Genomic DNA, 23,763 nt, shown 5'->3' on the forward strand with positions numbered 1-23,763 from the left:
GTAAGTATATAGTACGATAGTACGTAGTTTTTTAATAGGTACTGTAATATACGAAATTAACATTCGGGTTACTTAAGAACGTAACCCCCCTTTTGCCATATAAGTTTGGTTTCGTTATTCGCGCTATTTACCCGGAGCGGAACCCCCACGAACAGCTTTGTATATATATATATATAAAGGATATCGTTACAATTTTATTGTATTAAAATTTTTTCCACACGCTTCAAAATTCACCATCTCCATCTTCGTTAACTGTAATCGGGTGTAGTCATGCAGTGACTCGGAACAACCAAATACATAAATAATTCATATTTTTATAAATTATATATTTATTAAATTGATTGTTTAATGTGGAATTTCGATTATAAAGACTTTGAACGTTGGAAGTTTAATTATCCAGTTTTGATGAGAAAGTATGAATTTATAACATTGTCATTTTGAGGAAAAAAATGATAGAATTTGCGAAATTTTTCATAGTTGATTCTATCTGTTTAGGTAGAAGTAGAATCGATACTTGCGAGCCAATATGTGCTTGTTATTTACATTAAAGATTAAAAATGGCTTTATGAACTGATTATGTCTTAAATGGGGTTTTCTTTGTGGTTTGATAAAAAAGTGTAGTTCATATGTCCTGCTTTTTTAATATTTTTAAAATAACTGTCTTTTGAAAACGTTAACTCTCGACCTATTTTCTGTTTTTCCCGCATGTTAAAATTTTCCAGTGGTATCCTTCCGTTGCTTCACCGATTAAACTTTCAGAAACTGTCATCTTGTCCTCCTTAAAAGTTACTCGTAATTAATCTCGTCTTATTTAATTATTTGTATCGTGTTAGCGGCTGATAGTTTTGAAAATCAGTGGGGAAGCGTAATTATTCTGTTGTGTAACCCCACATAAAAAAAAAATTAAAACCAAAGCCAAAAATGTAGCGTACGATTTGTGTAGTTATTATTTTCTCTACTATTGATAATTGTGCCATCCATTGTGATCTACATTATTTGTTATTTTTTTTTTTTAATATGTATATTAGCTTTGCATAAAAATAATTTATAACATCTTTCTCTTAATTTCTAAATATAGTGGCCAATTACATATTATATCAGCCATTTTACTTAGATTAGTATAGAACTTATATTAAATTCTAGCTTTATTTCTACGGATCATATTCTGTTATTTCCAAAATAAATTTTTTAACTAGGAATTAATTTGACGGGAATAAATTTTATTCGGGAATTTCCACTTGCTGTTTAAATAAGTAATTAATTGATTTAAATAATTATCCCGTCTGCGACAAAAAATAAGTAGTATTATAATCAATCGTCCAATTATGAATAAGATTATATTTTTACTATTTACTTTATATAATTTTTATTTTTTACATTTGTTAAAAAGTAATTAATATATTCTCATTATAGTCATGAATTGAAAACGAATTTAATAACTACGTGTGGTAGTTTAGTAGATCATAAGAAATCATGCCGTCGAAGAAAATGTTACAGTTTCTTGCAGATGTGTGATATTTTAAAAATGTGTTTGTAGTTTGCGAAATTACACTTCTAATTTTCTGTTTAAATTTCATTCGTTTGTTATGAGTAGATAACAAATTAAACAAGATAAGCGTTATGTAATCTCATTTTTTTAATTTTTAAAAACAAAATAACATCATCGTTAGAGATGATTTAAGTGAAAATTAAGATTTCAGAGGCTTGGCAACCATTCATTGATAACAGTTTTAAAAAAAATATTTTTGTTCGTAAATTGTTGACGCAGTGCTTGTTTGAAAAAACCGAAACGCACTTGAAAATTTAATGTATTTTACTTGAAAAAGGTTTTAGTTTTTATTTTATTTTTTTTAATAAAATTTCTGGAGATGTCAATTTAATAAGATGGTACTCATATTCAAACGACTTAAAATAAAAATCTATTAAATCAAAATTGGTCATAATGGATACAAAATACAAAAATAGCAATTGTTAATTTTATCAGTTTTATTAATACTTTAGAGGTTTTGTTTTTTTTTTGTAATTTCAAGTGGTATTGAGTATTATTAAGCTGTAAATTTTCTGGTACCCCAACATATATTCTAAACTGAAATATGGTTCCTTAATAAAAAAGGAAAAGTAAAGAAGTAACATTTTTGTCAAATTTACCTGTATAAAATTGAATGCGGAATAGGATATGACAATTTTAGGTTGTTCATCGATGTTCACTTTGTACTTTAAATTAATTTTAAACACCTTTTTTCACTAGAAACCTCCATTTTAAGCTGGCTTATAAAACGAGTTCACACAGTTCGTTCCTTATGTACGTTTTAGCTTTATTATTTATCAAATGACCATTTATTAATGGTTTTTTGAGAAGAAAGAAAGAATTAGAAAATAAAATTTGATGCGTTAGTGAGATTTTTGGAACGAAAAATTTCGAAGTCACAAACTAATTTATTTTAGCGTAGTGATGTAGCTAATCTAATGCGAGTATTATACATATTTTCAAGCCAAAAGGAAATATGTGGATTTTTTTAATTTTTATAAAATCAAAGGATTTAAAATAACCAACTCTTCGTTGAATTTCGCCTTACTTAGTTTGTTTGTTTTAAATTAAGAATTAATTTTTAGATTTAATTTGTAGGGCCGCTTTATTTTTGATGATTTAAAAAAAAATTATATTTTTAGTAAAAATTTCAATTTAATTATGGCTAAAATATAACTGGTTGTTATTTTATTCTGAGTTGTAAATTTAATAAACATTCCGCACTGTAATTTACTTAGAGAGAGAGAGAGAGAGATATCGAGTGAGTATGAATGAGTGGATGGCTGAAGTGAGAAAGAGAGAGTCAATGTAAAAAATATGGGTATTGTGTGTCGTGTTTGTTTTTTTATTATACAACTCGGGGACATTTTAACTTACGTTATTGTGAAAGAAATTTAATAATTTTGTGTGGCGGTAGGTTGTGTGTTAAAGGGATTAAAGGTGTATTGAAATTTTAAGAAAAATCGGGTGAGTAGTTGAGAATGAAATGAATGGATCGCAAATATTTCAGTTCTAAAAAGTTAAATGTTCCGGAATTTCTATAATAGCCTATGATTTTGATTTTACGTATACAGGAATTAATTAGTTTTAGTCTGAATACTTTTAATCTAAGTAAGGTCATAAGGAGTAAAATAAATTTCAACTTTTTATCACTCGTAGTGGGGTGACATCTTTATTATCTAAATACGAATTGTGGCTAACTTTTTTCTCCCCATACTTAAAACTATTTGATATTTTAAATGCTAGAACCACAAGAAACGTTTTATAAATACTGAAAAATACCTTAGAAAACGTACTTCATCGGTCATTAAAAGATTTGTGACAAATCGGTTGCAACTTTAAACAAAATATTAACTAATAATCGTAGGTTTTTTTTTACCGTAATTACTATTTCAACATTCGTTTCGGAGAAATCTCGTATTTAACATAAATGATAAATTTTGATATTTTTGTATGGGGGTAAAAGAGGAGGATCGGTTAGTAAAAAAAAATTGTTTCTTTGATGTAATTATCGTTTATAATAATAATCTGGCATGCCAAAAAAATTTGTATCGCAGTTAATTTGTGTCACAGAACATGTTTATTGATTTTTAGCAGTTTAAATTCATATTTCGTTAAAATTGTTTAACTATTTAAGATGGAAGTTTTAACTATTTATTTACAGAAATCATGTATTTTTAATTTTATATCTGAACGATAAATGATGCTCTTTAAGGTCAAGTATAAGTAACCGGGAAGAGAGAAACAGGACGTAAGGAATTAGAGTTTGTAGGAGCGAAACACATGTGACATTGACTGTTAGATTATTTTTGTTTTCTGGTTTTCTTGATCTAATTTTAGAATTTATATCAAATTAAGCTGTTGTATATTCAGTCTAAGTAGAACAAAGCGTATAATTAATTTATAAAACTATAAACTAAAACTTTACACGAACGTTTTTTTTGATCGCTGGCATTTAAAAATCGAGATTAAATTACAAGTATTTTCCATATAATATGGCAGTAAGTAACACAACTGAAGTATGTTTCTTAAAAAAAAATTGTTTGTTTTACATGATAAATTTGTAATAATATAATTGATAAATATATTGGTCGTTGTGTGAAAAGGATTAACTATAAATACGTGCTGATATCGATGTATTGAATCTATTGCTGTGCTGCGAGTGCGGATGACTGTATTCCGAGGCTCGTCTAGGCGCTGAGTATGCTATCCGCCGATCAGGCGTGCCAACCATTTTTATTGCGAAACAAAAGTGTATCGTACTAACGTTATAACACGTACATTTTTACATTCGTATTTGTATAGCCTACTTGTGTTTTCCATTACTTCCGCAGCGTACTTAACTACTGAAATATGAAACTAAACATTCCAACAAAAATATATAATTATTGTTTTACGCTACGGATTTAGTTATTATTTATATAATTGTAATTCATTCGTATTATATTTCTTATTACGTTTTGATATCGTTGACTGTATAGCGATTCAGTTAAAACATTCTTTTCACATTGCTTTATGTAATTTTTTATCCATGACATGTTTATTAATCGCAGCCTTTCCCTAATAAGTTTAGATTATTATCATAAATGTATTAATAACATTATTTTTTTCATCCTTAGTCAATTAGTACACTGTTCATCATAATGTACTCTTAGGAGTACATATACGTGTCGACGCATTACGAATCTTCATTATCTTTTCAGTATACATATTGTAACCGGGTATATGTATTGTTAGAATCAGTCTTACAAAAAATCAATATCCTTCGGTCTGTCCCGTAAATATGTATCTGAAATTTCAAAAATTGTTCTATAGATATTTATCAAACGGACTCCAGAAATATATCCGATGAATTACTGCTTCCTTTAATTTTTCCTTTGATCATCCAAGCTTAATAGCGATTTGTTTTCCAGTCGTATCTTTGCAAAACCTTTGTGACAAACACTAATATAATAATATCGTTGGGAAAAGAACAAAATTAACTCAACTTTGTATAAATATATAATCTTTAGATAAATAATTTGATTTTTGTAATTATTATCATCTTTTGATGAAAATTCCGTATTTTTAATCGTATATTTTAAAAGCGATTTAAATTAAAAATCACTTTTGCTTAATCAGAAATTGTATGAATATACTAAAGCAATCACCAAAACCATATGTTATATATCGCAACCTTTTCTATATATACACTAGCATCCCCCGTTGTGGGTTTGCCCGCGCTGTATGGTTACTTGCGTTTCTCGTCGCGGTCAATATTTTTTATTTTGTTTTTTATTCAAGAAACCCGGTCGCCACGTCGTACGCCGTCGCATCCGTTAAAAAATCGAAATTCAAATAAAACCTTGAGAATAGTTTTTAAATATATATCTAAAGTAGAGTTGCAATCTCTAAAAAAAATAGACCATTCCGGTCGCGGTCTGGGGATATTTAGTCGGTCATGGCTCGCTTCCTTCGCCCATCCCGTCTAGCCAGAGAGTTCTGCTCCTTGGTCCCCGCTGTATTCATTAAACTCATGCTTGTGAGAATAATAACGGTAAATAAAAATTAAAGCCTGATCAATTTATAAAAAATATCGGTGTATTATAATTTCGTCATAGCAACAGTGGTCAGTTCAGGATACGAAACTTTGAGTGATCTAAGAATGTGGGTTTCAAAGCACGGTTTGGAATGTAGTTTCTTAAAAATATTAGTTACAACCGGTAACCCGTACGGGTAAAAAATGTATTTTTCCCGGTTCTTAGCGTTAGCCAAAAAATACCACTAGGAGGTGACCGTACTTCGTTTCGCTTCTTTTTTTAAAATTGTTTAATTACTTTAATGTCTTTTAGTCAAGTTACCTGAGGCAAGTGAAGCCAGTCGCGTCGCACATACAGTAATAATGATAGTGATTGTATTGATTGAGCCGTCGCACCTTTAAAAAATCGAAATTCAAAAACTTTTAAGATGTATCTGAAGAGTATTTATTTGCAAGTTAAAATATAGTGAATATTTCGTTTAGTATACTCGGAAGTGGGGAAAATTTGAGCAATCATTGTCCAATTTTTTTTTTTTTTTACCTTTATTCACTACTTTCAAAGTCGAATTTACAAAAATCTAAAAATTTAGATATTTAAATACAATTACACACATCAAAAATCAAGTTGATATCTCATTTGTTGCCGTATATTAAAAAAAAGTGAATCTTATATTTACTCCATTTTAACTTCTTAAACTCGGAGTTTCATGAAATCTTTTATTAGTGTGCACCGTAAGAACATGTAAACAGATTTTCATCAATTTATCATAATTCGTTTTTGCTGGACGTTAAAGAATCAGTCAGTCAAGACAAGTTGCTTTATAGATACAGATAGATATCTTTTTAAAAAAAGAGAAAAAAGTATTTTTTAATATATTTTGGTGTTGTTATTACAATGCGTGTCAGTTTTTATGTTTGTATTACTGAAGTACTGTTTATTCTCTTTTTCTTATCGCTGTTGGTAAAGTCTTTACGTTACAGTCTGATTTTCAAGCCGTAGCTTGTGTCACTTAACGAACTTAATATAATTTGTACGTCGATTTAATTTTTTCGTTGCTAATATTGGTTTATTTCAAGCTATTGTGTGTTTTTTTGAAGTTATTAAATATTTTATTCTTATATTTAGCGTTGTTTTATTTTCTATTCTTATTTAATATGCCGGATCTTTTATCTTGTTTTCTTCTGTTTCATAAGTTGATAAATTTATGGGATTGATTTAGGAAATTTTCTGAAGATGTGTGCCCATAATGTGTATTCAGTTTTCATTAATGAATAACAAGCCTTAGTTTTGAATTTCTGATCATTACTTTGACATAGGCTTTTGTAATTTTGGCTAGGAATGTAATGTATAATCAATGGTTATTGTTTGGTTAAATTTGTATTCAGTATAATATTAAATATGATGCGTTTAATTTCGTCAAGCAGCCAGTTTTACAAATAATTTTTAATTGCATTTATACATTGTTTTTTTACACTAATCTTATTTCAATCTGATCTTAGACTAATGAAATTGTAAATGAGATTTATTTATAATTTTTAAATAAGATTATGAGTTATTACTCAACCTGTCGTAGTGTAATTTACAATTTACTCTAAAGTAGCTAATATAAGCAGTTGCTTTACTGTGGTTTTATATAGTATGTACGCCTACGTATAATGCACGCACACACACACACACACACACACAGTGTCTATTAGACACACAACATATATATATATATATATATTTGTTGTATATGTATATTCACCTTTCTTTGTAGTTCTGGGTTTTTTGTTTAGTCAGCACAGTCACGTACTTCAAGCTAACTTTGTGATCACTGTGAAGTCAGTAATAATGCAGCGTCTTCATTCTAAAATAAAAATATTATTTTTTTATTTTAAGACTTTTGTTTACATTTTTTTTGTTGAAATTTCAGTAAAAACATTTCAATTAATGATTTTGAGACTCAAGCATTATTAAATTATTAAGCACGCTTCTGCGTTATTAATAATTTGGAATGAATCAAACTTTAAAAAGAAATGTTAAAAAAAGAATATAATATCAGAATATAATATTATCCATTCGTTTAGTTATACTTTTTTACCAATTTTTTTTTTCACGAATTTAATAAAAAACAAAATAACGTTAACAGTAAATGTTTATAAAGTGGTAGTCGATAAAGTTATGCGTTTAAAACTGGTATTCCCTCCCACCTAACAAATTTTGCAATTAGAATTTTATTGAAATTGTGAATGTTCCATTTTTGAGCAATTCATTTTCGAAATGAAATATTAAAAATGTTTTTTAATAGTTATCTTTCAGTAACTTTTTGAAAATTGTTTACATTTGCTGAAAATATTCTCTTGTACGTAATAATTTACATTTTGTTGAAATTGTATAGTTCTTTAAACATAGTTGTGACAGGCGTATTTTGTGACTTTCGGATTCGCTTATGGCTTATTATTTAACTATAAATAAGTAAGTCAAATAATGTAGATGCTATTTTATCAGTGCCGGCCGTGTAAAATAGCTTATGTTTTCAGCTTATGACGGTTTGTTACGTAATTATTTCTTTATTATTACTGTTTTTTAATTGATTCAACGCAATTCGTGAAATCCATTTTTATCGTTAAAAATAAAGTGAATGAAGGGTCTGTATTGTAAATTTCCAAGTAAAAAATTATTTATGTTGTGTTTACTTATACTTCAACCCTACATTGATTGTAATCCAGAAGTATTTTTTTAAGTTATAGTTTTTTTTGTACGATACTGTATGGAAAAGCACGTACTGTCATAAAAAAGATTGGTGTAGAAACTAGCTAGTATTCATCAACGCATGTTATCAGTTATTAGAGTTGCTATGATATCGGAATCAGTGGAAAATTATAGATGCATTGGTGTGAAAATAAAATTCAGTTTATTTTGTTTTTAATTTCTGTGAAGATTGCGTTCATTTCTCTTTTAATATTTTTCTTCCTGGTTAATACCTGTTGTTGCAGTACTGTTTATATATTAATTGATATTCCAGTCCGGTTAAAGATTAAATTCTTTAAATCGGATTCTAATTCCCTTCTTATATATATAGATGAGTAGACAAAATCGTTCATACGGTGTCATCGAAGATAATAATAATACTAATAATAATAGAGATATGTATTTCCGTTTTTAATTTTTTTATTCCTATTTGTCAAACAGTAACAGAACTGCAACAATCAAACTTATATGGATCACTAATGTTTCACTGATTAGGTTTTTAATCATATTTCTGGTGAGTCAACTACTAACATAGCAAGCGCCAGAATTTACATTCTACGATTACTGTTTGTTTAAGTCTGCGAATAGTTTTGTATTCTCCTGTTTCGTTCTTAGAAAGGAAACAAGTACTGAACTTATGCCTCTTTTCTAATATTTCTTGTATTCCGTATTTTAATTTACCGCTTTTTTCTCCTAATTTTAAAGTGTTTTATTTGGGTGTCGATAGTGTCAGTAAATTATATTTTACACCTCTTAGATTAATTTCGTTATACATTTTGATTATTTATTTTAAATAATTTGTTTTTATTTTTGTTTGTTTTTGGACAAGTATTATTTTTCTATTATCTTTGAATTTATGTCGAGATTATTTTTGTGTCAATTTACCTTTGTACATCGCCACTTATAAATTTTTATCTACTTAATTAAGTATTCATTTATTTTTTATTAAATATATTTCTTATCCTTTTATTATATCAATACGGTATTTGATTTTTATGACGATGATAAAACACCCCTATAGACGAGTATAAAATTTTCTGTTCTTATCGGAAATTATAGTTTAATACATACGCACGCGCGTGAGCATACTGAAATTTAAAATGTCAAATTTTAAGTCAACAGAAACAAAAAAATGTTTTCCGCCTTTTACATTTTTGCTGCCGCTTTGTTTTCAGAAGTGCACTTTTTTTTAAACAATATCTGTATTTAAATTAGAATTATAAAATTTATTAAAATAAAGTAAAGAAAAAGTGCAATATTTTTCAATTCATCTTTACATTTTTACTTTTTGAAGTCTATCCTGAGTTTACACTAACAAGCAATTAATTATTTTTTTCATGTAAAAAATTAATATTATTTTTAAATTTTTATTGCGTTTGTTATTTTATTTTGTCGTGAAAAATGTGTTATTTTTTTGTTTTTATAAATCCTTAAAACTAGTAGCGAAGTGCTGTGTTTTCCTGTACAATTTTGGTTAGGTCTCTGTTAAATAATTGAATGTTATTATTTTTAATTTTAACCCGTACGGAAATTTAATTTGAATCCGATTGCTTTTTAAACCAGTAATCAGTAGTCGATTACTGGGGGGGGTTTAATTCCCGGGATTTGGAACGGAAATGTCGGTCTAGTCTTGAAGATAACACTGCCAATGTGTAAAGTTTAAATCTCATTAAAAAATAAATAAATTTCATATAAAAAATAGTCTTTTCTTCATATTACATTATTTTATCAGCCGTTTACATTAATTTTAAATGGCTGACTGCACTTTTATATTAAACTCAATTCATGCTTGGATAAGTTTTATCTTGCGAGTTCTTTATTTAATGATATTTGTAGTAAATATTTAAAGCTGTTTAAAAGGATTCTAAAACTTTTCTGTTGATTATCGTTAACTTGTTATTAATTGCTAATAATTTTTGTGAATTCGTTTTAATTATTTTTTTCACTCGTCCAGTCGATAGACGTTTTTTAGAACAAAAGCAGATTTCAAATAACAATTTTTATTTACGAATTAATATTTTAAGACTTGATTTCATTTCCTTTTTTCCGGGTTGTATAATTTTTTTAAGGTAATCTTTTGTTTAGTTATGAAGTAAATAATTGTTGTGGGATGTTAGTTACATAACTGTTCGTGTTGTATGATATTATTATTTGAAATCGTTAATTTACACCGTTCAAGCTCATATAAACTATCTAACGAAGAAGAATTGTGGTAATTTAATCTCATATATTCCTCATTTTATTTTTTATTTACTTTATTAATTTTATTTTTCGATGAATCGCAAAAAAACTTTAGTTAGATTTTTTGCATTTTACTTGCGATTATGTTATGTGCGGTTGTATATGAATGAATTGTAGTTATTTATTTAAAATTTTGTTGCGTTACCTCTGAATATAATTTATTTAATATATGTATTATTTTTATTTCATTACTATAATTGTAGCTTTCCCTAACCTAACATTGCCGGTTAACGTCTGAAGTTTTCGTACATGGTTACTGTTACTAATAAATATTTTCTTAATATTACTAAATATATAATTTTTTTACGTCAGCAGTCATAAAATGTTTTTATTAAAAATTTATTTCTTATTTTTTTACTTAATAAAATATTGTGTAGAATGTATGTAAAACCGAAAAGATGTTTGTTTGCCGTTTTTGTTAGTGAAAATTTAAATAATTATCGATTATTAAAAAAAATTATAATAAATTAGGATTTTAATTTATATTGTTATAATAATATAAATTATTATTATTGATTACTCAAAACAAATTTGAATGGGTGCTTAAATTAATTGAATGTTATAGGTTAGTGTAATTAGGTTATATTCTCGATTTATTTAACTTCACTAAAGAATTTGCTTGTAATTGTTCTGTCTGTTAGGCATTTCTCGCTTTTACAGCGATTTTCGTAGGATCCAAAAGTAATTTATAGACAAAAACATTTGTTAGTAGTAGTCGTTTAATTGCGTTAAGAATAAAAAAAAAACTAATTTAATTTCTGTAATTTTCGATGTTAATAAAGTTGTTTATTATTACTAATTTTTAAAGTTTTCATTAATTTTATCACTTAAAAAAAAAATGTATTATTTTTATTAATTAGATTAATTAAGAAATATCATTTTCTTTATGGAATAATGTGATGACTGGGTTTATAAATAATTTTATTTATATTTAAAAAAAAATCAAAACGTACTTTAAAGGTTATTAGGGTGAAGATGTTTTCTTGTATAAAATTGTTAAGTGTTAACTCTGAATTCCGGATATTAAGTTTAATAATGATCTATGTCGTCATGATTTTTATCATGTCTTATTTTTTAGATTACGTAATTGATGTTGTCATTATAAAGAAACCGGTTTGAATATTTTGTCATTAATTACTTGATTTTGTCTTTTTAATATATCGTTTTTGCCTGTTTTTGTTTTAATTGTAAAAGTGATAATTTATCATTGTTCTGTTATGAATTGTTTTTTAATTAAATCTGAACTAAACCAAATTATTTTAAATGTATAGATAAATAAAATCGTAATCGTGAATTACAACATTATTTAATTTTATTAACATTTCGAGTATGGTGGCGATGGGAATAAACTATTTTCGAGATCGCTAATAAAAATTAAAGAATTTGAAATGTTTAGTAGTACTGAGAATTTTTAAAACATTAATGACGATTAATTATAAATGTGGTTTTAAATTTTAAAAAGGCTTATTAAAAAATGAAAGAGAATTAGTGTTGATTTCTTACTTTACTTATTTATAACTTTTTTAGTTTATTTGATATAATACAAACTTAATATCTGTTACGTTGTTGCTGAATATTTTACGTCAATTGATGTAAAATAATACTTTATTTTAATGAATGGTGTTCTTAAAATATTAGTCTAAAGCGTTTTTTCTGTAATATAAGTGATCGCTGGCTTCAAATAGTTTTTATTATTTTTAATTGTGTAGTACCAGTAATCATCTGTTATTTGAACATATGACAAAAAAAAGAGAACGCGAAATCCATTTCTTTACGATCATTAAATTATTATTTGTATTCATTTGATAAATTATTTTACCAACTCATTACCTAGTAATAATATTTTAAGTATATGTTTTTGTATTTTTACACACACACACAAAATTACACTAATATAAGTAGTCCAAGAAAATATACCGTCTTACAAAAAACAAAAGGCAGCAAGTGTACAAGAATCAACTTTATTAATATATGCGTGTATATTTGATTTGCAAAGCGTTATCGTGTACACCTTCCATATCGAACTGCAAGGTCAAATGTCTCCAAATCTGCCAGTACAATGAAGTAACCTAATTTCGTTGCTTATTGTCATTAGTGGTACACCTTTATCGAATTATATCTAGATTGAAGGACATTTCCTTTAATCTAAGTAATGTAGGAACTGGATATCCACTTATACGGAATGCAGAAAAAACTGGTAACTGGGTTATATAACAATTATTAATGGTGATCATTATTTTATAAATGTTATGATCTTTTAATTATGTATGAAAATAAAAACGAATCTACAATTAATCTGGGGTTAGTTTCATAAGGCGCTTTATTTTAGTAAATAAATGAACTAGTAATTTTTGCTTATTATGACGATTAGTTTTTTAAAATATACAGTTGAAAAACAAGGATTTTACAGCTGATGACATATTTCTTGTCTATATTTATTGCTGAAATTAATAATATATTCAGTTGTATTTTTGCATTGAGGGGTAATTCAAGATGGCTATTAGAAAAATTATCCGTTTGAAGAAAACTCATTTTAGTGTATGATGAGGTGCCTTTACCGAGTAGATGAGAAAAAAAGGTAATGCTAGTTGATATTTTAATTAATAGTTTTTTGGGAGATTAGAAATTTCATTTTTTAAGAAATTTGACGACCAACGTGCGTTATTAGTTTTTAGACAACTTTATCAGGAACTAGCATATGAAGCTTTGGTGGTGGTGGTTGAGACGACGTGAAGAGGATATTATAAATGTTGAATATACGTTCGGCTAGAAAAGAAGTGGGGGTAAGAGATGAAGCACGGCTGAGGACACGTGTCAGGCTGTCATGAATGAGGGAGTGGGGAGGGATTTTAAATGTGTTATGTTGGCTCCCTTGCTGGCTGTTTCTCGTTGCGTTTGCGAGACCCGAGTCCCTTCGCCTTTGTGAAAGCAGAAACAACGCCTGGTTGCCTGCCTTCTGTTCGTATTACTACTGTATTATATTTACTTAGTTCGTACATCATCCCAGCTGACATCGTCGATTGTTTTTTACCGGTTTGTTATGGTCTTAATAACGAGTTTCTGATTTATTAATTTATATTCGTTTTTATATTAATTGATGTTTGATAGTCTATTTATACTATTTATTATTTAGAATTACTTTAATGTAAGATGTCGTTTATCAGTTCTCATAGTATGTTATTTTTGCACACATCGTTTACAGCACTGCATTACAAGTTGGGAGTGTAGACACGAGCTGCTTCCTAAGATTTATATTATTTCCGCACTTAATTATAAAGTAACGAAAATTAATTGACATTGCCCCCGATTTTTTTTTTATTTGAATCGCAGAGTAGTACAACATTGTTATAATTTTTAATTTCTTGTAAAGAAAATGTGGTTGACAGTTGAATTATAATTATCATTGTCTTTGTACAGAGATTTGTAAATTTCTACAATAATTTTTATTATGGCTCATGGTTATGGTATATATTTTTTTATATAAATAATAAATTAATATTAATTGCTTATTATAAAAATTATAATAAAGTATATATGTAATTATAGATTATTTATTGATAATTTAACTTACTTGTATTTCTTCATTAGCATTTCTGCCTTTTTTTCATTGTAACTTGATTTTATGTGAAATAAGTTAACTGTGTGGAATAATAAATGACCTTGATAATAAAAAAACCATTAAAATATTCTGTTACTGTGAAGGAAATACATATCATTAGAATTATTTTAAGTTCCTAAGTTTTAATTTATCATATTATGGCAATTAATGTTTTATCATATTTTTATTGCTTAATATGAACATGTGTAAAATAATTTTTGAGCTTATATTTTTCATTAGAAAAAATCTCATTCATTATTGCTGTAAATAATATGTCATTTCAATAAGTATTGTAATAGATGTTATTGTTTCATTGTACTTTTTTTTACTAACATTTTCTGACATATTAAAATATATATATATATATATATATATATATATATATATATATATATATATATATATATATATATATATAGAGTTAAGTATAAAATAAATATAATTCAAAAATTAACCTTAGAAGCTCTAAAACTCTCAGATGAAATTAGATAGTTGTATAATAAAAATTATACTCTGTTTTCTATTGAAATTTAAATCTGGCTACTTTAAAACAAATTTATTTGAGTAAGGGTAATTAAATCCTTTACATCATCCTCCGATGTAGAGTATGATGAAGGTGTTATAATGTTAATATTCTGTTCTGAATCGGTTGATTTTCTTATTCTGAGCACTGCTGAAATGACAAAGGGACTAAGCTACTACTCTGTAACTATTAAAATAATGTACTTCTTTATTAAAATATTTATCCGGTTTTATGTGATAGATTTACAGATATTTGTATGTTTACATGATATACATGAACAAAAAAATGATGGATACATATTTAGGTTTCTTTCATATATGTAGTTGTTTTCTTTTTTCTATTGAGCTTTTGTAATAATGTGTAATATACATTCAAATTTTACTTTTTAATGTTTATTATAATTATTAATATTAAATAAACTTTTTTGTTTCAGAATGCTGATGATGATATGAAGTGCATTCACAATTCTAGTAAAATGTCATCTGTTCAGATGTTATGATGGTCCCTTTTCATAGACATTTCTGGCACAGGTATATTTTAATTTTATTCTTTGTTTTCAATTAACCAAGGTATGAATCATAATGATTACAATTTTTTAGTGTATGGTTGTTTGTATATATTTTTTTGTATACACTTTAATTTTTAAATTATTTCACTTCATTTGAGTATATTAATATTTTGTGATAATTTTATTTAATTATTAAATATTTTTTAACTAATAAAGTTTTGCAAGTAGCTGAACTGGTTTGTCACTTTATCTTAATGGCTTTATCATTTTTTCATCTGTTGATCTCATATAATCAAATATTGAAATTAACTATTTTAATTATAAGCTCTCACTTATCATTATCAATATATAATTACTTTTCCCAAATAATGAGAAAAAACCAGCAATCTTTGTATAAAGTTCAGCAAAAAAATTTAAGTAGAACATCTTATAGGGTTAGAAATATTATAAAATTAGTTGTAAGTAAACTGTATGAGCTAGAAATAAAAATTTTCTTACCGCATCGCTTGCTGATAACAGTTTAACAATTAAGTGCTCTGTGAAGATATTTTAAATGTCATGTACAATTCCTTTCTACCGATTCATCACTCATTCTCCAGTTGTGCATGTTACTGAGCGAGTGTTGGCTTGGACTGTCGTCATCTATGTTTGCCTTTAAGTAGTATTAGCTGATTTAATAGTGATGATGTTTTGATCAGTCATCCAGTTAACTTGTATTTAAAAAAAAACTTTTGTACAGTTAACAAGCATTTAAAAACAATATTGTTGATTTAGATTTACTGTTATATATTATATTTTTTCAGTGATTAGTTGATTTGATTTAATTGTAAATGTATTGAATTACTGCTGACATAATGAAACTTGCATTCAAAATGTTTATCATGTATTTGTCTACTGTTGATTTGTACCAGTGATTTTTATGTTTGTTTTATAATTTATTATTGCCTATATTTGTTAATTTATGGTTCACAAGTGGAACTATATAACTTAATTTAAAAATGTCTGTATCTTTATTATATATAAAATCTACATGTTATTAAAAATATTTATCTATTAGTACATTTATAATATTTATATATAATATAATAATGGCTAATTTGATACATTAGAGATCTCATTTTGTAATTTTTTTTTGTATTTTACCATTAAAATATTTTTTTATGTATGATGCTTTAAAAAATTTACAAAGAAGTGACTCCCAATAGTAGTTGATACTCAATACTTGAGTATTTTACATAATTGAATGAATTCATTTTTATGATTTTTTTTTATTGTACTAATGGCTGTTTCTCTCTCTTTCTCTCTCTCTATCTCTCTCTCTCTCTGTGTGTGTGTGTGTGTGAATGTGACTTCCATAAGGAAGATTATTCTGTTGTTTAATCAGCCATAGTTTAACAAATGAAGTTTTGATGTTAAGTAGAAATGATAAGTAAAAATATTGATACAAATTAAAAATCTTTAATATTTATAAATAATATTTTTTGGATCCCTCAACAAGATTTACATTATCACTAGCAGATTTATGTTATGTTTATTAAGCAATTCATCTCTTGTGTTTAATCTTAGTTAATTAAATAAGGTAGATTGTTTTATCGACAGTAATTAAATGCATTGATTTCATGTTGTGTAAATTCGATTTGAATATGGCTATAATTTTCTACTGTTGTTTTCAGAAGCACAAAATTATTCCCCTTCATATTCATTTGTGCTGATAATGACATTTTATTTTTTAGTTCGTTGTTTATATTCTTAGTTTTAGAATGTTATTGAACTTTCAATATCAGCTTGTTTGCCAAATTAACTGTTAAATTTTATGGTTATTTTAAAACCAATTTGGAAGTGAACATTTTGGAAAAAAGTGTTATTTGCACTAAATTCCAGTAAACAGATTTGAAAAACCTGGTAATTGAAATTATGTTAATAACACTACACACATACAGATGGTTCAGCCACTAAATTAACTCCCGTTTTATGATATTTATTTTTTACCAGTAAAAACTGAAAGTTGATAAATTATCAAAAATAGTCTTGTTTTCTTAAATACAGTTATGATTTTAACTCCAAATACTGTTAGCAGTTTTGTGTTAAACCTTCTAGATAGTTACAGCTTTCCTGTAATTAGGTAACTGGAAAATCAGTCTGCTTAATTAAAAGTCTTAAAGTTTAATTTGTAAGTTTCTAAGATGTTGCCTTTGTAAGGACTTATATTTCTTTCGAGAATGTTTTTTTTTTTGCTATTACCTGTTATATTTATGATTTATTTCTTCTTTTTTTGTATAAATAATTAACATAACTGAATCTACTTTAATGTCATCTTGTCATATTATATTTTCAGTTATTGTATTTTGCCATAATTATCTCAGGGATTAGCTGTTAGCCAATATTCATGTATGAATTACATTTATTTTATTATTAATTATTTAAGTTACTGTTTAAGAATTAGTGAAAATTTAATTTACATTAAAGTGAATAAAGTTTCAAACTAGTTTTGTGTTATATAATGATTACTGAAACCAATAAAATACAAAATACAAAAATGAACTAAAATGTTCCTGTTTTTAAAGAAAAATAGAATTTATCTTTTAATGGAGACACTTCAAATTTTACATTTTGACTACTAGTTGAATTCGCACTGCTCAAGCTGCAGGTGTACAGGGTGTATACTATTGTACCATACACTGAAAGGACTAGATTCCAGCATTTTATTGTCGACCGTTTATATAGATTTATGAACCCAGTGAGCGATACACATACATAATATTAGAAATTTTGGCAAAATGGTAGAACAAAATGCACCAACTTATGTCAGTACTTGAGTTCAAATTTAAGTTCCAATGGTGATAGCTTGTCTTTTGTAAGATCTTCCATACTATTAAATACTAACAGGTGCCATCAATAATTATGTTTGAAAATATCAGAATAAAAATTAAGAACATGTACAATAATTAAACAGTTGTTCATTATACAATTTAAGGAAGAAATAGGTGATCCTGGAAAACAGGTTTTCTGATATGCAGTGTTTGAATCTAGATTGAGATAAAACACTAATCTATGGGGGGAAAATTATTCATTTTCTTCCAAAAGCATTTATATATTTCAGTTCATAATCTGTTGGTTATCATGAAAATATTTATCAGTGCCATTTAAAAAATAGTAGTGCTGTGAGAATGTGATTAAAACAAAAATTTTATTTGTTAATTTTATATGTATATAATCTTTTTCTTATCTCCAGCTGATAATGTACAGAAATAGTGTGAAAGTGTTCCTGTAAGTAAATGCTTTTTAACAGAGTACAAGTTATTTAATCATTTTTCTGAAATTTAAAATAAATTACAATTACTGATTATATATTAAATAGAAATTTGTTTTATATTATTAAAACTTAATGCAATTCTAGTATTTGGTATATGATTTTTAGTATTTATGTAAAAATCTTCCTGAATGTTATTCTAAAAAAGAATTTTCTTCATGGTAGTAAGCATATACCTACAGGGAAAATTTTTTTAAATTTTCTATTTTATTATATTTCTAGATGACATTTTCTGCCGTTTATTTGTTTATCTGCAATTTTTGGCAGAGTTCTGTTAGTTAATTTAGCAGTATATAAGGTTGTACTAATTTATAAATTAACATGATGTTTAATTGAGAATGATAGTTTAATTTAATACAGTAACTTTCTACAACCCACCGGCTTGGTCTAGTGGTGAATGTGTCTTTCCAAATCAGCTGATTTTGAAGTTGAGAGTTCCAGCGTTCAAGTCCTAGTAAAGTCAGTTATTTTTACACAGATTTGAATACTAGATCATGGATACCAGTATTCTTTGATGGTTGTGTTTCAATTAACCACACATCTCAGGAATGGTCCAACTGAGACTGTACAAGACTACACTTCATTTACACTCTTACATATCATCCTCTGAAGTATTATTTGAACTGTATTACCGAAGGCTAAACAGGAAAGAATAAAGAAAAGTAACTTTGTACAATTTGGTTAATGTTTCGAGCTTATAAATCCATATGTTTAATTTTCAGAGTAATGTTTACAAATAAACAATAATGTAAAAAAATGACCAACATGTACAAAGATTAAAAGGCATCTTTGCATTATCCAAGACATACTATTCAAACATGCTATTTGTGTATTTAGTTTTTAATATTTGAATTTAATTTTTTTACTGTTTCTCACATCATGTTTTATATTTTTTATTTTGTGACAAGTTTTTTATTTTAAGTTATTTAGTGTAAAGTTTTATTTTTATTAACACTGTAAGCCACAATGTATCACATTTAAATATTAATTTTTCCCAATTAAACTTTAAATGGGAAAAAATTATCTATAAAAGATGTCTTTTGTTGAATATTATCAATATTTGTGAAAGTACTCAGTTATCTAACTGAAATCAGTTAGTAACTTTGATATATGTGGTCATAATTTGGATGCAGTAATATGTTTTTAATAATTTATAAGTATTTATTAAATTTTTTACATTGATGACGTTTCTGTTAAGTAGTATCATGAATAAATAACTGTCATCACCATTAAACAATTATTTCTTCTTAATTATTTAAAGATCAGTTTATAATAAATATTAAGTAGATTTTGGACATTTTAAGATTGCGTAATTTTAAAGTTCAATTCAGTAGTCTTTTTCATTTTATTAATATAGATATATTTTTAGGTTTTAATACTATGTAGTAAATATTAAGCATAATGTAATGAGCATTTTTGTTGGCAGTTTATATAATTGGTTCTGCTTTAAAGGCTTCTGCTTATTACAATATTTTGTTACGATTTATTTTAAATTCAATATACAGTTTTTCCATATTAGTTTTAAATTTTTTGAAATTTATGGGTTATATCAAGAAAAACTTAAAAAGATAACAAAAAGAATTATTAACATCATTACTTTGTTGATAGTTCATTTTTATTCAAGTTTTGTTCAGTTGTGTTCCTGCCACTTAAGTTCAATTGAATGTGCAGTTCTTTTTTAACAAAAAAATCTTTAGGTTTTACATGAATAATTATGAATAGTTAACTAGAAAAAGTAAAGTAGGGAAAAAAACTTTTGTGATAAGTTTATGAATTGTTAGAAATATAGCTCAATGTGTAATATTGTGGTACCAGTATGTAAAAAAATATTTGTTAATGCATGTAATTAAAATTAAAAGATTAAATAGAAGTTCTCATTTAACAATAAGTAAGATAAAATGATACTTGCCGTTTGGTATTCTGTAAATCAATCTAAAACAGAGAACATTACTTAATAATGGAATTTTAAATGTTTTATAAAGCATAAAGTCTCCTTTTTATGACACTATTGTGTCATTAAAAGGAAACTTGTAATTTTTAGAAAAATTTGTGTGTGTGTATATATGTATATATATAAGAATTTAAATACATTAATACTTACTTGTGTTACATAGTTTCGTATTTAGTAGTAAAGTGAAGTTTTTTAAAATATTTTTTTTTAACCATTAACTTATATGTATTGTTTTATTTTTACAGGAGACTTAGCTGATTGTTTACGTTGAAATGGACTGGCCAGAAAAATCTGCAGAGATGACTCCAATTGATAATAAAGAAAACAGTTCTGGATTGATGACTGCTCAGACTGAAACGAGTATAAAAGATGATACCGACAGTAATGATAAAAGACTGAAACCAATGCATCCTGCACAGCCGGACTCACTGCCACCATCTACTGACTGTCAGGTGGATGAAAGAAATAGTAATCGTGATAATGTTGATATGGTTGTGAATTTGGCTGATATCGAAGGTCCGATTAGTGTAGGTGATGAAATTATGTGTTCAGTTGACCAATTTGGTATAAAAAATGATCTAAATTTACTTAATGAACAAATTTCAAGTGTTATTATTGAAGATGGCAAAGAGATTGTGCCTGATGGAGACTTAGAGAAAGATTTGACAGGACCAGTTGAAGAAAATAAAGAGTTTAAATCTATTTGTGAAATCATAACTTCAAATTCGTCATTGACTTCTATTGTTACACCTGCAGTTGATGTTAATAATGATGAGCAGAAATTTGCGGGTGATAAGTCTTCCAAAGATGAAAAATTAAGTATTCCTGATAAAATTATTGAAGTTGAAAATGATGTGAGAACATCTAAAGAAGAGTCGATTACTGCGGTTAGTGAAGAGTTTAAAGAAGTTTCAACAAATTCTGTAGATAGTAAGACTGAATGTCAAACTGCACAAGATGTTTTACAGAATGAATTATCTGAAAGAGGTGACTCTGATCTGTTGGAAAGTACCTGTGATAATAAATCTGTTAAATCATGTGAACCTCTTCTTAATTTATCAGAAAATAAAGATGATAATTTAGGTGATGAAGATGTAAAACATTGCACTATATCTAGGGAAGAGGATATTGAAGTAAAGGTAGATTTAGCCTGTTTTAGTGAAAAAAGTAACAACGGTACTGATAAGCTATCCGGTTCATGTGAACTTGATAAAGGTGATGATGATTCCAATGTTACAGATTCAGTTACTACAACAAACATTAGCGAACAGTTACAGTGTTTCGAATTATCTAATTATACTGTGGAGAAAAAGCAACTAGATTCAGTTGATAGTTTGAATTTGGAAGATGATATAAGTGTAATACTGATTGAAAAAAATGACGATTCAAGCTTACTATGTAACAGTTTTGCAGAAAATGATATTAATAGCAATAAACCATCTTTAAGTTCATTAAAAGTTGAAGAACCAGTAAGAGATTGTTGTATGGATGATAATATTAATATATGTTATAAATCTGAATCTGTTACTGTTAAGGAGGAAAGAGACTTATTGTTGAATAAGAATGATGTTACTCATCTTATAGAAGAGAAGGAATTAAATTCAAAAAGTATTTCTGTTGATTCAGCGCCTGTTATTAAAGTAGAATCACCTGACATAATTTTAAATTCACTGTCAAAAGAATTAGAACCAGTAATTGATATAGATAAAATAGAAAATATTAGTACAGAATGTAATGATAGTACAGAATATAATGACAAAGTTAGTAGCCTTGTTAATTTAGAAGATATTAACATCTCAGGTAATGATGCCACGTGTGTTAACTTAACAGAAAATCAAGAGGCAGTCGTAGATGGAGTAAAAACACCATCTGAGCAAACTAATAAAATGCTTGTATTGGAACAATGCTTGATTACTTCAGATATTTGTGAATCTACAGTAGCCAAAGTTTCAGTGAATGAATCTGTTAGTGCTTGTGACAAAGGTGGTTTAATTGAAAACTGTGTATCGATTGAGAGCAAAAGTAAAGATGAATGTACTGAGAAATCAGAGGTGAAGTACAGTTCTCCTATCTCTGATTGTTCTCCCGCTAAAGTAATTCAAACATCTGAACCTGTTGCAGTGAAAAAGGAAGTTGTTCAGTTACAAAATGTAAGTGACGCTGTAGTAAGTGAAAACAAGAAAACTCCAGCGACAGACAAAAACTCAACTACTGAAACCAGTAAAGAAATATCAGAAGCCGTTAAGTTTTTCTTCCAACAAGGTTCTTCCCATTTAGAAAAATTTTTAGGGCCTAGTTTTCCACCTGTACAAAACAGTCCAGCAAAAGTCAGTGTCAGAAAAGTATCTTCTGATTCAGAACCAAGCATTAACCATAATCAGACTAAAGTAGCTTCGACTGATATTCAACAAAGACCACGTTCATGTGAAACAGCTGAGACCATCCCGATCGCTTTTATTCCTGAAAGCTTAATAGATAGTTCTGGTCGAAAATTGCCACCTCTTCTACCAAAAATTCCAGTTGCTTTTCTTATATCTGATGTGCGTAACTTAACATCAAATACAATAACTGCTGCTGAACGGAAACCTGGTGAGTTTATTTTCTACTCATGATTAATAAATCTGCACAATTCAGTGCTTAAATTTAATAAATTTTTATTATTGTACAAAGTAATATCCTCTTTTTATTTGTTTTCTAAAATTCTACTAATGTGCACTTAAAATTGTGATTAAGGAGGTTAGTTGTAATGCATTCTGGTTGCTTTTAGAGATAGTTTAACATAAACATGATATACAGATGTTTCTCCTGATGCTACCTTCAGAATTGGTTAATTAAAAAATTAATTTTTGTTACCAACGTTACGTTAGGGAAATCTGTAATTGTGATCTCAAAAATAAAATTTTTGGATGAAATCTTATAACCCCATCACTTATCCTCCCTTTATTGCCATTATAGCTCAGCAGTAAATTTAATTTTTTGTCCTATTATTGATCAGTACCTATCATTTACATAAATGCAATATAATTGCACTTGTGCAAATTCCTATCTGTAGAACTGTCTTCTATTTAATTTATAACCAGTTGATCATGCAGTAAGCAGTTTAATCTTTACTAAGTAATAGAAATTGACATATAGTAGGATTTGTGTATGCATGATCCCAGCTGAAGTTTTGCATTTTCATTTCTCTGAATTCTCATTAAATTTGAACTCTTAAGTTTTATACATTTTTAATCATAATTTTCTAAAAGTTTATTTCAATTTTTATCTTATTGTTCTAATGTTTTATTATTGTTCAAAGATAAAATATTGCTATTGCTAAAATCATAACTTTATTTATTGATATTTATTTTTC

General features: G+C 27.0%; 1 protein-coding gene across 6 annotated transcripts in view; it reads left to right on the forward strand.

Moving 5' to 3' along the window:
• Positions 1 to 23,763, forward strand: part of LOC142319563 (uncharacterized) — a 251,526-nt gene that overhangs the window by 148,780 nt on the left and 78,983 nt on the right. For 5 of the 6 annotated variants that reach the window (XM_075356973.1, XM_075356972.1, XM_075356976.1 and 2 more), the window contains 2 exons: positions 15,076 to 15,172; positions 20,657 to 23,000. In XM_075356973.1, the coding sequence (XP_075213088.1) occupies positions 20,684 to 23,000 (2,317 nt within the window). In that variant the 5' untranslated portion in view covers positions 15,076 to 15,172; positions 20,657 to 20,683. Of the gene's footprint in view, positions 1 to 13,438; positions 13,555 to 15,075; positions 15,173 to 20,656; positions 23,001 to 23,763 lie in introns of those variants that run through there. The other variant, XM_075356975.1, reaches the window with a different exon arrangement.

The sequence above is a fragment of the Lycorma delicatula genome, chromosome 2 (genome assembly GCF_047948215.1).
Source record: "Lycorma delicatula isolate Av1 chromosome 2, ASM4794821v1, whole genome shotgun sequence".
NCBI lineage: Eukaryota > Metazoa > Arthropoda > Insecta > Hemiptera > Fulgoridae > Lycorma > Lycorma delicatula.